Source organism: Gopherus evgoodei, unplaced genomic scaffold, assembly GCF_007399415.2.
Source record: "Gopherus evgoodei ecotype Sinaloan lineage unplaced genomic scaffold, rGopEvg1_v1.p scaffold_34_arrow_ctg1, whole genome shotgun sequence".
NCBI classification, from domain to species: Eukaryota; Metazoa; Chordata; order Testudines; family Testudinidae; genus Gopherus; species Gopherus evgoodei.
Genome location: NW_022060016.1, coordinates 5925831 through 5939208, shown reverse-complemented (window position 1 = coordinate 5939208; position 13378 = coordinate 5925831). Strand labels below are relative to the sequence as shown.

Genomic DNA, 13378 nt, shown 5'->3' with positions numbered 1-13378 from the left:
ACCAGGGCTCAGACAGGAGAGCTGGGTCTATGCTGAAAGCTTCCCAGCCTGATCCCTGACCACCCACACTGATGTAATGGATGCAAGTTACCTGAGCACACAACACCGGCATCTTCTCCGTGGTTACAGTTATTCTCTCCCCAAGGCCGAGCCCTGCAATCGGAGAGGGCAACTTCTGTCCCAGCGCATTGAACGTCATCCAGCCAGATACGGTCTGATCCTTGCCCAAATCGAGCCCCTCCTGGGGCTGATAATGCTGTCCCACAGCCCAGCTGCCTGCACACGACTCTGGCATCCTGTAAGTCCCAGCCGTCATCACACAGAGTTCCCCACTGCTGGTTGTGAAGCACCTCGACCCTCCCAGCGCACTGACTCCTGCTGTTCACCAGTCTGAGCTGAGCCACTTCTGAGATGCCAGCGTCTGCAAACACCCAAGAGAAGAAACACTCAGGGAAGTTCCTGTGCATCTGATATCTCATATCACTGGGGAAGTTAGCGCCTCCCACCGACCGATCTAACAGGTCTCTGCACACAGCAACTTCCTGTCAAGGGCTCCCCACCAGTGACGAGGCTAATCGCTTGGGCAATGTTGAAATCTGTCCACTCCCCTCCCAGCCAGCTCTCACCTAGTTAGGCAGACTGGACGGCAATCTGTCCTACTGCTCCCACTAGAGCCCTTTAAAAGATCACCCCCCGCACTGCTGGCAGGAACCTCGTGGGGGGCAGATTTACACTCTCACTCCTGGTGCGGGTATTCGCTCCAGTGCGATACTGTGCAGTGCTGCGGGGCAGACGCTGGCATTAGCATCTTGGTGATTGGGAGCTGAACACAGTCACCCGTGTCATTGGTGGTTGCCTTAGCCTGACATCAGCATCGAATTTACATGTGTTGGCTCCATAGCTCCCTGAAATCGTCACCCAGAGTCCATCCCCCTTAGAACTGCCTGGAGCCCAGGGACATCTGGAGGAATCTGCTGCGCACCAGGCTGAGAATGATTTCGACCAGCGCAAAGGCAATGCACACTTCCTACAAGCAGATCGTCTTCTCCTGAAGCAAACACCTGCCCCTGCAGCTCCTCCTCACTTGCCAAAACTGACTTAGCAACATTGTTGTGTGGCAGCCCTTGCTGCACTCATGTCTAGTGCTGCTGCCAGCCCAGTACCAGTCTCAGATGAATGATGGCAGAACTGGGCTGACAGCTGTGTCCTCACACAGGGGCAGCAACTCAGGGATACAGAGACTGGCGTACTGATGGATTTCAGAAGCCCTAACTTCTATCTGCCTATTTGCAACCTGAGATGAAGATCCTGGGCTACTTTTAACAGGCCCCTGACTGGACTGGCCAAAGGAATTGATACAATAGAGAGATTTGGGTAAGCCTGATCTTCTCACTGTGCCTATGGGGCAGCAATACATATAGTCACACATGTGGTGGAGCAGAGCCCTGTTAGAAGACTGGACCTCGAGGATGTAAGCAAGGTGGGAATGAGCTCTCCCCTGATAGCTAGTGATGAGCTGGGGCGGGGAAAAGGCTTCAGGACCAGATTGTGTTTACTTAAACACACCCATTCTGCCTAGTATCCAGCAGACAGAGCTGTGTTGGCTAATGCTGGGTTACAAATCACTGTAGTACTTGAATGAAGGGGTAGTGAAATGTTGTTGTCCTGATTGTCTGAGTAAAGGGCAGCAGATCTGTGCTTAGCCTGGCTGGACTGAGGGAGTCACCCACAACTGAACTGAACCCACTAACCAGGGAGCTCAGACACCAGACCCCTATCAAGAGTGAGAGGGGGTGGAGATGGGTGTTCCTGCTGAGGGGTGTGGGCTCTGTGTAAGAGGTTTAGGCATGGTTTAATCTGCCCCTCAACATTCTTCAAAGATCAAGTTAACTAAGGACAACTAAGTGAAGTCTCCAGATCGCAGACCTGGTTCTAATGGGGAACTTCAATCACCCTGCCATCTGCTGGGAGAGCAATACAGCAGTCCACAGACAATCTAGGAAGTTTTTGGAGAGTGTTGGGGACAACTTCCTGGTAGAAGTGCTGGAGGAACCGACTAGGGGCCATGCTCCTCTTGACCTGCTGCTTACAAAGAGGGAAAAATTGGTAGGGGAAGTAGAAGTGGAGAGCCACCTAGGCAGCAGGGACCATGAGATGGTTGAGTTCAGGATCCTGAGAAAAGGAAGAAAGGAGATGTAGTGGGGTGGTTACTCACTCCTGCCTGCCAGGGCTTAAAACAGCCCAGGAGAGGGCTGTATCTGGGGCAAGAAGCCTGGGCTGATTGGGAGAAAGCAGGCTTAGCTGTGGCCAGATCCCAATCAGAGCCCAGCTGGCCCTATAAAGAGGCTGGGAGCCAGGAGCTCAGGAGAGTCTCCCTCTGCCTGTAGAGGGAGAAGGGCCTGGCTGCAGGGAGCTAGACAAGGTACCTAGAGTGGAGAAGGGCTGGGGAAAGGCAGAGGAGCTGGGGAGCTCCTGCCTGGAAAGCCACAGGCTGCGGCCTAGAATAAGGCCAAGAGGTAGTGGGGGTTGCAGGGGGCAGCCCAGGGGTAGCCCAAAGGCAGCAGGTCCAAACCCCTTTGCCTATGATGAGTGGCTGATACTGCAGTCTGCCTCAGTGAACGGGGGCTAGATGGAAACTGGGCAGTAGCCAATACTGAGGCAAAGTGTGGATAGTGGGGTGGGGGTCCCCCTGGGAGGGGGAGACCCAGTTAAAGGGGCACTGGGGTCCTGGGAGGGACATGGAGGCCAGAAGCTGGAAGGTGGATCACCGGCCTGCAGAGGGCGCTCCGGACGCTGGAATGAGCTAATTCCCTGAGAGACCAGCAGGAGGTGCTGCAGGGGTGAGTCCGGCCGTCTACAAGAGACTAGAAAAATACGGACCCTGGATTTCAGAAAGCAGTCCCTTTGTGAACTGATCCCCTGGAAGGCTAATATTAAGGGGCAAGGAGTCCAGAACTGCTGCCTGTATTTTAAAGCAGCCTTACTGAGGGCACAGGAGCAAACCATCCCAAAGTGCAGAAAGAATAGCAAATATGGCAGGTAATCAGCTTGGCTTAACAGTGAAATCTTCAGTGAGCTTAAACTCAAGAAGGAAGCTTACAAGAAGTGGAAATTTGGACTGTTGACTAGGGAAGACTATAAAAATATTGCTTGAGCATACAGGGGTGTAATCAGGAAGGCCAAGGCACAACTGGAGTTGCAGCTAGAAAGGGATGTGAAGGGTAACAAGAAGGGTTTCTGCAGGTATGTTAGCAATAAGAAGAAGGTCGGGGAAAGTGTGGGGAGGGCAACATAGTCACACATGATGTGGAAAAACCTGAAGTACTCAATGCTTTTTTTGCCTCAGTCTTCACAGACAAGGGGAGCTCCCAGACTGCTGCACTGGGCAACACAGCATGGGGGAAAAGTGAGCAGCGGTGAAAGAACAGGTTAATTACTATCTAGAAAAGTTGTACATGCACAAGTCCATGGGTCCATATATAATGCATCCAAGGGAGCTGAGGGAGTTGGGTGACTGATTGCAGAGCCATTGGCCATTATCTCTGAAAATTCGTGGCGATCAGGTGTGGTCCCAGACAATTGGAAAAAAGGCAAATATAGTGCTCATATTTAAAAAAGAGAACCCGGGGACCTATAGACCAGTCAGACTCACTTCAGTCCTGGCAAAATCATGGAGCAGGTCCTCAAGGAATCCATTTTGAAGCACTTGGAGGAGAGGGAGGTGATCAGGAACAGACAACATGAATTCACCAACGGCAAGTCATGCCTGACCAACCTGATTGTCTTCTATGATGAGATAACTGGCTCTGTGGATATGGGGAAAGCGGTGGATGTGATATATCTTGCCTTTAGCAAAGCTTTTGATACGGTCTCCCACAGTATTCTTGCCAACAAGTTAAAAAAGTATGGATTGGATGAATGGACTATAAGGTGGTGTGATAAACTCAAGACAGACAGCTGCAAGGGGGGTGGGGGTAGAAATCAGTCTCAGAGGGTTAAAAGGCCCTCCTCCCTATCAACTGGGGAGTAACTACAGGTCAATCAGGTTCAGCTGAGAAGGGGTTACCAAAGTATCAATTAGAATCAGCTGAGAGGGAGCTACCTGAGGTGAATTAGGATCAGCTGATTCCAACTAAGGGTTGCCTGAGACCTTTTTAAACTCTCCCCTGGGAGGAAGGAGAGGGGGAGAGAGGAAGCCCTGCTGCCAGGAGGTTAGGAGCAGCAAGACAGGGAGCCTCACCAGGAGGAGAGGCTGCATTCCCTCCCACAAGAGAGAAAAATAAGCTAAAAAGGACTGGTAAAGAGAAGGAACAGACTCCTCCGGTGCCCCAAAGGGGACCATATTACTCAAGCCTGTCTTGCCAGGGCTAAAAGCTGCGGAGGCTGGGGAGACTGAGAAGGTGCCTTGCCACAGTGGGTACAAATCTGGCTAAATTGTTGGGCTCGACAGGTAGTGATCAATGGCTTGATGTCTAGTTGGCAGCTGGTATCAAGCAGAGTGCCAAAGGGGTCGATCCTGGGGCAGGTTTTGTTCAACATTTTTATTAATGATCTGGATGATGTTATGGATTGCACCCTTAGGAAGTTCGCAGATCACAGTAAACTGAAGTGGGAGAGGTAGATATGCTGGAGGGTAGGGATAGGATACAGAGGGACCTACACAAATTAGAGGATTGGGCCAAAAGAAATCTTATGAGGTTCAACAAGGACAAGTGCAGAGTCCTGAACTTAGGATGGAAGAATCCCATGCACTGATACAGACTGGGGGCCGACTGGCTAAGCAGCAGTTCTGCAGAAAAGGACCTGTGAATTACAGTGGATGAGAAGCTGGATATGAGTCAGAAGTGTGCCCTTGTTGCCGAGAAGGCCAATGGCATATTTTGCTGTATTAGTAGGAACCTTGCCAGCAGATGGAAGGAAGTGATTATTCCTCTCTATTCGGCACTGGTGAGGCCACATCTGGAGTACTGCATCCAGTTTTGGGCCCCACACTACAGAAGAAAAGTGGACAAATTGGAGAGAGTCTCAGAGGAGGGAAATGAAAATGATTACAGGGCTGGGGCACATGACTTACGAGGAGAGGATGAGGGAACTGGGGTTATTTACTTTGCAGAAGAGAAGAGTGAGGGGGGATTTGATAGCAGCCTTCAACTACCTGAAGGGTGGTTCCAAAGAGGATGGATCTTGGCTGTTCTCAGCAGTGGCAGATGACAGAACAAGGAGCAATGGTCTCAAGTTGCAGTGGGGGAGATCTAGGTTGGATATTAGGAAACACTATTTCACTAGGAGGGTGGTGAAGCACTGGAATGGGTTACCTAGGGAGGTAGTGGAATCTCCATCATTAGAGGCTTTTAAAGCCCAGCTTGACAAAGCCCTGGCTGGGATGATTTAGTTGGTGATGGTCTTGCTTTGAGCAGGGGATTGGACTAGATGACCTCTTGAGGTCCCTTCTAACCCTAATATTCTATGATTCCATGATTCTAAGGCTCCGTTAGGAGTCTTTTTGGTTTAAGTGATCACTAGAGCTGAAATCACCTACTGTGAGACAGTGTTTCTGCCCAGTCTGCTTCAGCACTAAGGTTTCCCCACTAAGAGCTGACAGTCACTGAGAGTTGGTTGGAGCCTCAAGAGAGCGACCTGCAGAGGTCACAGTGTAGAGGCCGGGGGCAGCAGAAGGTGAGGGCGAGCAGAGTGTTGAGTGGCTCACAGGGCAGCTGCTACCAGAGCAGGCACCCAGACAGCAGAGCGAGCCAGGCGCTCTCCTCCCTGCCCCATGGTGGGAGCTGAACTCACACAGGTGCACCTCTGAACCCTGGGTCTTCACTAACCAAAGACAACCACTGTGAGTGGGGTGCGATGGAGGGAGAAGGGAGGGGCAACTTAAAGGAACTTTTGGCTGCTGGACTTAAGAACCTGAGGCAAAAGACACTGCCCAACATACTCTGGGGGAGGTGTTTTGCTCATGGTTTTATGTTTATAAATCCTGTTTGGCATTTTCCCTAGTTAATGCTGGGGGGGTTTCCCTCCTTTTATCAAAAAGTTTCTTTTCTGCACTTAGACCTTGTCCTTCCAAGAGAGGAAGCTTTGCCTCGTAGGGCACCCAGGGGGTGGTGTGTAATTGTCCCAGGTTACTGGGTGGGTGCTCAAACCATATCTGTGTTATATCAAAGGGAAGGTCCTCCACTTTCATCTGCAGATCTTTGGGGATACCAGATGCAGACAGCCACAAAGACCTGCGCATCACCACCGCAGTGGCGGTAGTGCAGGCTGCTGATTCTGCCATGTCCAGGGATGCTTGTAGCACTGTCCTGGACACCAGATGACCTTCGACAAGGACTGATTTAAAGTCTGCTCTTCTGTTCTCTGGGATATGGGAGATAAAATCAAACAGCTTGTTGTAGTTGTCGTAGTCATAGCTTGAGAGGAGAGCGGAGTAATTTGCAATTCTGAATTGCAGAGTGAAGGAGGTATAAACTTTGTGGCCCAGGAGGTCAAACCGTTTGAGGTCCTTGTCTTGCAGAGTGGGCCAGTACTGTGGCTGTTTTATTCTATGTGTCGCTGCATCCACCACAAGAGAGTTGGGTTGTGGGTGGGAAAATAAGAAATCTACCTCCTTAGCAGGTACATAATATTTACGTGCAGCCTTTTTGCATGTTGGTGGAATGGAGGCAGAGGTCTGCCATAGAGTGTCAGCTGGTTCCAGGAGGGCTTCATTTATGGGTAGCACGATGTCTGAGGGCGCAGAGGGTTAGAGGATTTTCAGGAGTCTGTGTTGTGTCTCCTGGACTTCCTCTAAAGGAATGTCCTGGTTGAGTGCCACCCTCTTGAAAAGTTCATGGAATTGCTTAAAATCGTCCACATTCTGTGGAGGTGGAGGCATGAGAACTTCATCTGCAGCTGATGGCGAGTTAGGAGCAAGTGATTCAGGGAAAGGTTCATAGCCCACACCTTCGAGGGGGGGTTCAGGAGCTCTAGATGTAGATGGAGGTGGAGATAGAGGTGCAGAACAGACATGCGGTCTGGTGAAGCGTCCATGAGGAGGAGTGGCAGCAAGGGCTGATTAAGGGTACCGCTGAGGCCAATGCATAGGGTAGGAAAAGTGGGGCCCCGCCCATGGGGAGACAAAGTAGGAAAACTGAGGCTAGTTCTTGTTGAGTGACATGCCTTGAGATAGATATGGCTCTGGTGGGGGAGGAAAATCAGGAGGGGAGAACTCTGCCTGCTGCTGCATGTCACTCACTGTCAGTGAGGGTGGCCAGGTCAGGCGGCGAAAGGGGCTGTTCAAAGAGTGAGCGCTCGGTGTCTAGGAGTGGAGAGTCAGGCTCTGGGGCCATGGAGATGTCAGCTTGATTTTAAAATTGTTGTTGCTCCATGGGCTGCAGTGCCGCGGGGTGTGGAGTGTGAGCCGATATCCGCAGCAATTATTGTTCAGCTTTAGTGGGCACCGCCAGCTGTTTATAGGTGCTCTGCACGGGTTCCGCATCTGCTGCAGGGGTGATGGTCAGGCTTGGTGCCGACGTTCTTGTCGGAACTGGGGTGGAACGTTCCACCGCTACTGGGTCCATCCTCGGTGCCGGCGGGGCCGGTGCCAAGGAGAGCTTCCCGATGTGGTAAGTCGGCTCTCTGCTTCTGCACCCTGTGTGAGCCGCTGGGGAGGTCAGAAGCGCTGGTTTTGGGCACTGTCAGCACTGGGGGGAGAGATTTCGCTGGAGATCCTTTACCCTTCTGAAGGTCTCTGTGCGGAGAAGTTCGGCCTTCCTGCCTCTTCGCTTGAGAGGGTGAAGCTGCACTCCTGGTAGGTTCCGACCTAGCAGGGGACCGTGAGGGAGAGGGTTTACTTGTGCCCGTGTCCGTTGGCGGCTGCAGAGATTTCTCCATAAGGAGCATTTTCAGCTGCAAGTCCCTGTCACAGCGAGCCCTGGATTTCAGACTGGTACAGTCTCGCCAAAACACTTCATGCACAGTGAGTGTCCGTCAGACTGCAGAATAAGCTCCTTGCAGGAGCCACATTTCTTGAACCACGAGGACCCCGATGTGACAAAGTGGGAATGTTCATAATGTTTTCTCTGAATACTGTGTAGCTGCCTCAGTTTCCCCTATGCAGTTCTTAAGTATCTAAGTGGTGGGAGAAGGGGGTGTGATTATTGCAGAACCTTAGAGGGCAGATGTGATGCTGTCTAGACAGAGAATGGCAGACACTCTGTCTCCTGGCAATTAATGGCCTGGGCCTCTCCTCTACAAAGATACCAGCTGAAGTTGTTGGAGAACAAAGCGATCAGGTGACCTCCTGGCCCAGGAAAGGGACAAAGGGAGACGAGGCGCTGGACAGTTTCAGTTTGTAGCTGGCTGGGGACGTGGGGTGAGGGGCAGAGATAGTCTGGCCTCCCTGCCCCCAAAGATGGACCTAACTGAGGGGGTACTGTTGTCTGTACCTGCAAGACCTGTCTTGGTCTGTGTTCCTGTCATCTAAATAAACCTTCTGTTTTACTGACTGGCTGAGAGTCATGGTGAATCACAGGAAACCAGGGGTGCAGGGCCTTGTCTCCCCCAAACTCCGTGACACCCAGCATCATGGAACTATGAATGCCTGGGGGGCAGAGTCTCAACGGGAGATGAACGTGAAAGAAAAAGTGGGGGAGTTAAACTAACAAACTATTCTAAAGAAAGGGAAAGAACTGGGATATTTCTATCTAACTATTTCTATTTTTTTCTTCAGTTAGCAGGAAAGCAGTTCAGTACTGCCCGAGTTCCGTCTTCAGCCAAGGATGATTGAGAAGGAACTGGGGTGGGATGCAGGACAAGCGCACTCAGACAGACCCTAATGACGCCACAAGACAGCAGCTGACAGCTTGCGTCCCGACAAGGCATTGCTACCAAAGATCTCTGGTCAACAATACTGCAAATCACCGTCACCTGGAGTGGAGCACCCACAGTTACAGCACTTGAAGAAGAAATCTCGGCCTTCATTAACCAAGGAAAACCACTGTCATTAGAGTGCGGTGGAGGGAGAAGGGAGGTGCACATTAAAGGAACTTTTGGTTGCTGGACTCAGGAACAGACAATGGTCTGTACCTACAAAGAAAGAGGAGAGGGGACAAGAGCTCCCTTTCACCCAGGAGGTGGCTGACAGCGTTTGTCTTAGGAACAGGAGATCACAGCCAAGCCTGGAGTAAAACCCTGGAAGGACTGTGGGGTGAGCGTTGCTCTAACAAACAGAAAAGTATCTCGTTCAGAGTCTAGGCTCTAGTCAGCGTGGTATGATTTTATTGTCCATGGAACCATTTCTTTCCAACCCTTCTCCTTGCAACCCCTCGAATCTCTACACTCTGTGAAATCACTTGTACTTGCTGTGACTATAGAATCATAGAATATCAGGGTTGAAAGGGACCTCAGGAGATCATCTAGTCCAACCCCCTGCTCAAAGCAGGGCCAACCCTAACTAAATCATCCCAGCCAGGGCTTTGTCAAGCCTGAACTTAAAAACCTCTAAGGAAGGAGATTCCACCACCTCCCTAGGAAACCCATTCCAGTACTTCACCACCCTCCTAGTGAAAACGTTTTTCCTAATATCCAACCTAAACTCCCCCCTCTGCAACCTTAGACCATTACTCCTTGTTCTGTCATCTAGTACTACTGAAAACAGTCTAGATCGAGATCTAGAAGGGGTCTAGAGCTGTGTGTTGATTAGGTCAGAGATGGGAGGTGGAGCTGGTTACCTTGGGACCCTCTTCCATTGGGAGCAGCAGATCTGTGACTGCTGTGAATGCCCAGCAGAAGCAGGAAAAGGTACTGCAGGGGGACACTAGGAGGGCCAAGGGGTGAAGTGTGTGTATTGCCAACCTCGACAGCGGTCACCAAGGTCTAGAGGGCATTTGCTTGTGTGGCCTTTGGCCAAGGGAGTTAGGGAGCTGCCCCTCAGCAGGCACAGACAAGGCTTCCTCATGGTAGGGGCCCATGACACTGCACTGGAGCATTGGGGCCAGCACATCTGCAAATGGAGAGCGCCCCCTATTGACACCCCCCTACCTGCAGTACAGGCCCTTAGCACCATGCTGGGGCACCGGGGTCAGCGCTGACTGAGAAAGGAGAGCTGGGTCTGTGCTGAAAACTTCCCAGCTCGATCCCTGCACCACCCACAGTGATATAATGGATGCAAATTACCTGAGCACACAACACCGGCATCTTCTCCGTGGGTACAGTCATTCTCTCCCCAAGGCCGAGCCCTGCAATCAGAGAGGGCAGCTTCTGTCTCTGTGCAGTTGACATTATCCAGCCAGATACGGTCTGACCCTTGCCCAAATCGAGCCCTTCCTGGGGCTGATAACGCCGTCCCACAGTCCAGCTGCCTGCATACAACTCCGGCATCCTGTAAGTCCCAGTTGTCATCACACACAGTTCCCCACTGCTGGTTGTGAAGCACCTCGACCCTCCCAGCGCAGAGACTTGGGCCGTTCACCAGTCGGAGCTGAGCCACTTCTGAGATGCCAGCGTCTGCAAACACCCAAGGGAATTAACACTCAGGGAGGTTTCTGTGCATCTGATCTCTCCTGTCGCTGGGGAACGTAGCATCTCCTGCCGACGGATCTGACCTGTCTCTGCACACTGAAACTGCCTGTCAAGGGCTCCCCACCACTGACCAGACTAATGCTGAAGTTTGTCCACTCCCCTCCCAGCCAGCTGTCACCTAACTAGGCAGACTGGACGGCAGTCTGACCAACTGCTCCCACTAGAGCACTTAAAAAGATGGATTTTCAGAATCCTAACGTGTATCTGCCCCTTTACAAATAGGGAAGCAGATCCTGGACTAGTCTTATTAGGCCCCTGACTGGACTGGCCGCAGGCACTGCTGCAATGCAGAAATGTGGCTTAGCCTGATCTTCTCAGTGTGCCTGTGGGGCAGCAATTCAGACAGTCACACGTGGTGGAGCAGAGCCCCGTTAGAAGACTGGACCTTGAGGATGCACAGTCCAATGGCTGAACAAGCTAGAGCTTGGGTGGGCAAACTACGGCCCGCGGGCCGGATCTGGCCCATCAGAGCTTGGGTCCAGCCCACAGGATTTCCATCGTCATAGTGCCAGGGGCCCCGTGACTCTACCAGAAGCAGCCAGCATCATGTCCCTGCGGCCCCTAGGTGCGAGGGGGATGACAGATGGCTCCATGCGCTGCCCTCGCCTGTAGGCACCACCCCGCACAGGACCCATATACCAGAAACAGGGAAGCACGGCCAATGGAAGCATTGGGGGAGGTACCACAGCCGAGGGCAGTGCACGAAGCCCTCTGCCCTCCTCCAGGGGCTGCAGGGACATGGTGCCGGCCACTTGCGGGAGCAGCGCATCACGGCACGGAGCCAGGGCAAGCAGGGAGCCTGCCGTGGCTCTAGTGCGTGCCGCTGACACCCCAGAGCCACTCCAGGTAAGTGGCCCCCAGCCAGAGCCCACACCCTGCATCCACATTCCTCCTGCACCCCACCCCCTGCCCTCAGCCCTCTGCCACACCCCGCAACCCTCCTGCACCCCAACCGCCTGTCCCAAGCCCTGCCGCACCCTGACACCCTCCTGCATCCCAGCTCCTGCCCTGAGCCCCCTCTGAATCCACGCCCCTCCTGCGCCCCAACCCACTGCCCTGAACGTCCTGATATACTTCACATTCCTCCAGCACCAAGCCCCCTGCCCTAGCCCTGCATTTATGGCCCTGCATGAAATTTCCCCATCCAGATATGGCCCTCGGGCCAAAAAGTTTGCCCACCCTGAGACAGAGGTAAGCAAGGTGGGAATGAGCTCTCCCCTGACAGCTAGTGATGAGCTGGGGAGGGGGAAAGGCTTCAGGACCAGACTGTGTTTACAAACACACCTACTCTGCCTAGGTATCCTGCTGACAGAGATGCGTTGGCTGCTGCTGGTTACAAATCACTGTAGTACTTGAATACAAGTTGTTGAATACAACAAAATGTTGTTGTCCTGATTGTCTGAGTAAAGGGCAGCAGAACTGTGCTTAGCCTGCCCTGACGGAGGGGGTCACCCACAACTGAACTGAACTCACTAACTAGGGAGCTCAGACACCAGACCACTATCAAGAGTGACAGGGGGTGGAGATTAGTTTTCCTGCTGAGGGGTGTGGGCTCTGTGTAAGCAGTCTAAGCATGGTTCAATCTGCCCCTCATCACTCTTCAAAGATAGAGTTAATGAAGGCTTCGTTAGGAGGTTTTTTGGTTTAAGTGATCACTAGACCTGAAATCACCTGCTGTGAGACAGTGTTTCTGCCCAGCTGCTTCAGCACTGGGGGTTCCCCACTAAGAGCTGACAGTCACTGAGAGCTGGGTGGAGCCTCCAGAGAGCGACCTGCAGAGGTCACAGTAGAGAGGCCGGGGGCAGCAGCAGGTGAGGGTGAGCAGAGTGGTGAGTGGCTGGCAGGGCAGCTGCCACCAGAGCAAGCACCCAGACAGCAGAGCAAGCCAGGCGCTCTCCTCCCCACCCCCATGGTGGGAGCTGAGCTCACACAGGTGCACCTCTGAACTCTGGCTCTTCACTGACCAAGGACAAGCACAGTGAGTGGGGTGCGGTGGAGGGAGAACGGAGGGGCATCTTAAAGGAGCTTTTGGTTGCTGGACTCAAGAAACTGAGGCAAAAGACACTGCCCAAAATACTCCGGCGTAGGTGTTTTGCTCATGGTTTTATGTTTATAAATCCTGATGTGGCGTTTTCCCAAGTTAATGCCAGGAAGATTCAACCCTTTTATAAAAAAAGTTTCTTTTCTTGCAAGATGAGAAGCTTTCCCTTGTAGAAGCACGTGGGGGGACGGGGGGGGTGTTGTAATTGTACCAGGTTACTGGGTGGATGCTCAAGCCGCATCTGTGTTATATTGCTGAAAAGGAAACTGGCCCTGGTTGCTTCCGACACCACTGGCAGAAGGGTTACATAAATATCGACTTGTGACATGCACAAAAGAAGAAGACTCCCCCCACTGACATGCAGCCACTTCTGGGGTAGGACAGAGAAGCTGAGAAACAGGACAGCGAAATATGTAGGCTGTGTAGGACAGGAAGTGAGGAAGAATTGCATCTCCTGTGTCCAGCTCTTGGGGAAGTTACAACTTCAGGACTAATTCCCTGAAATGCAAATCTGTTGGAACACAGTGATTAGGAACCAGACTCTTGAGAAATTGGCCCTCGATTTTTAGTTTGAGTGAGTAGCTCCAGGCTCCGTTGACACTAAATCCAACCACTGGAAGCTGCAGTTCCCCAGGTTCCCATTGCGCCGCAGAGGGAGACTGGCCCCGAGATAACTAATCGCCAACTGGCAGAGGGCACAGGGATGCCGAGAGTTATACAGGGATACCCTGGGAGAGATATATGCACAATAACTCACCAAAGGTGGCATGT

At 52.3% G+C, this 13378-nt stretch overlaps 2 protein-coding genes across 2 annotated transcripts in view; one reads left to right on the top strand and one right to left on the bottom strand.

Annotated features, from left to right (window-relative positions):
• The window catches only part of LOC115641316, a 627798-nt gene that overhangs the window by 369537 nt on the left and 244883 nt on the right, over positions 1-13378 (top strand).
• Positions 1-13378, bottom strand: part of LOC115641397 (deleted in malignant brain tumors 1 protein-like) — a 60903-nt gene that overhangs the window by 20445 nt on the left and 27080 nt on the right. Inside the window, exons 7-8 of the mRNA XM_030544527.1 lie at positions 10162-10491; positions 92-421 (exon numbers count right to left, since the gene is read on the bottom strand). Coding sequence (XP_030400387.1) covers positions 92-421; positions 10162-10491 — 660 coding nt within the window. The remainder of the gene's footprint in view (positions 1-91; positions 422-10161; positions 10492-13378) is intronic.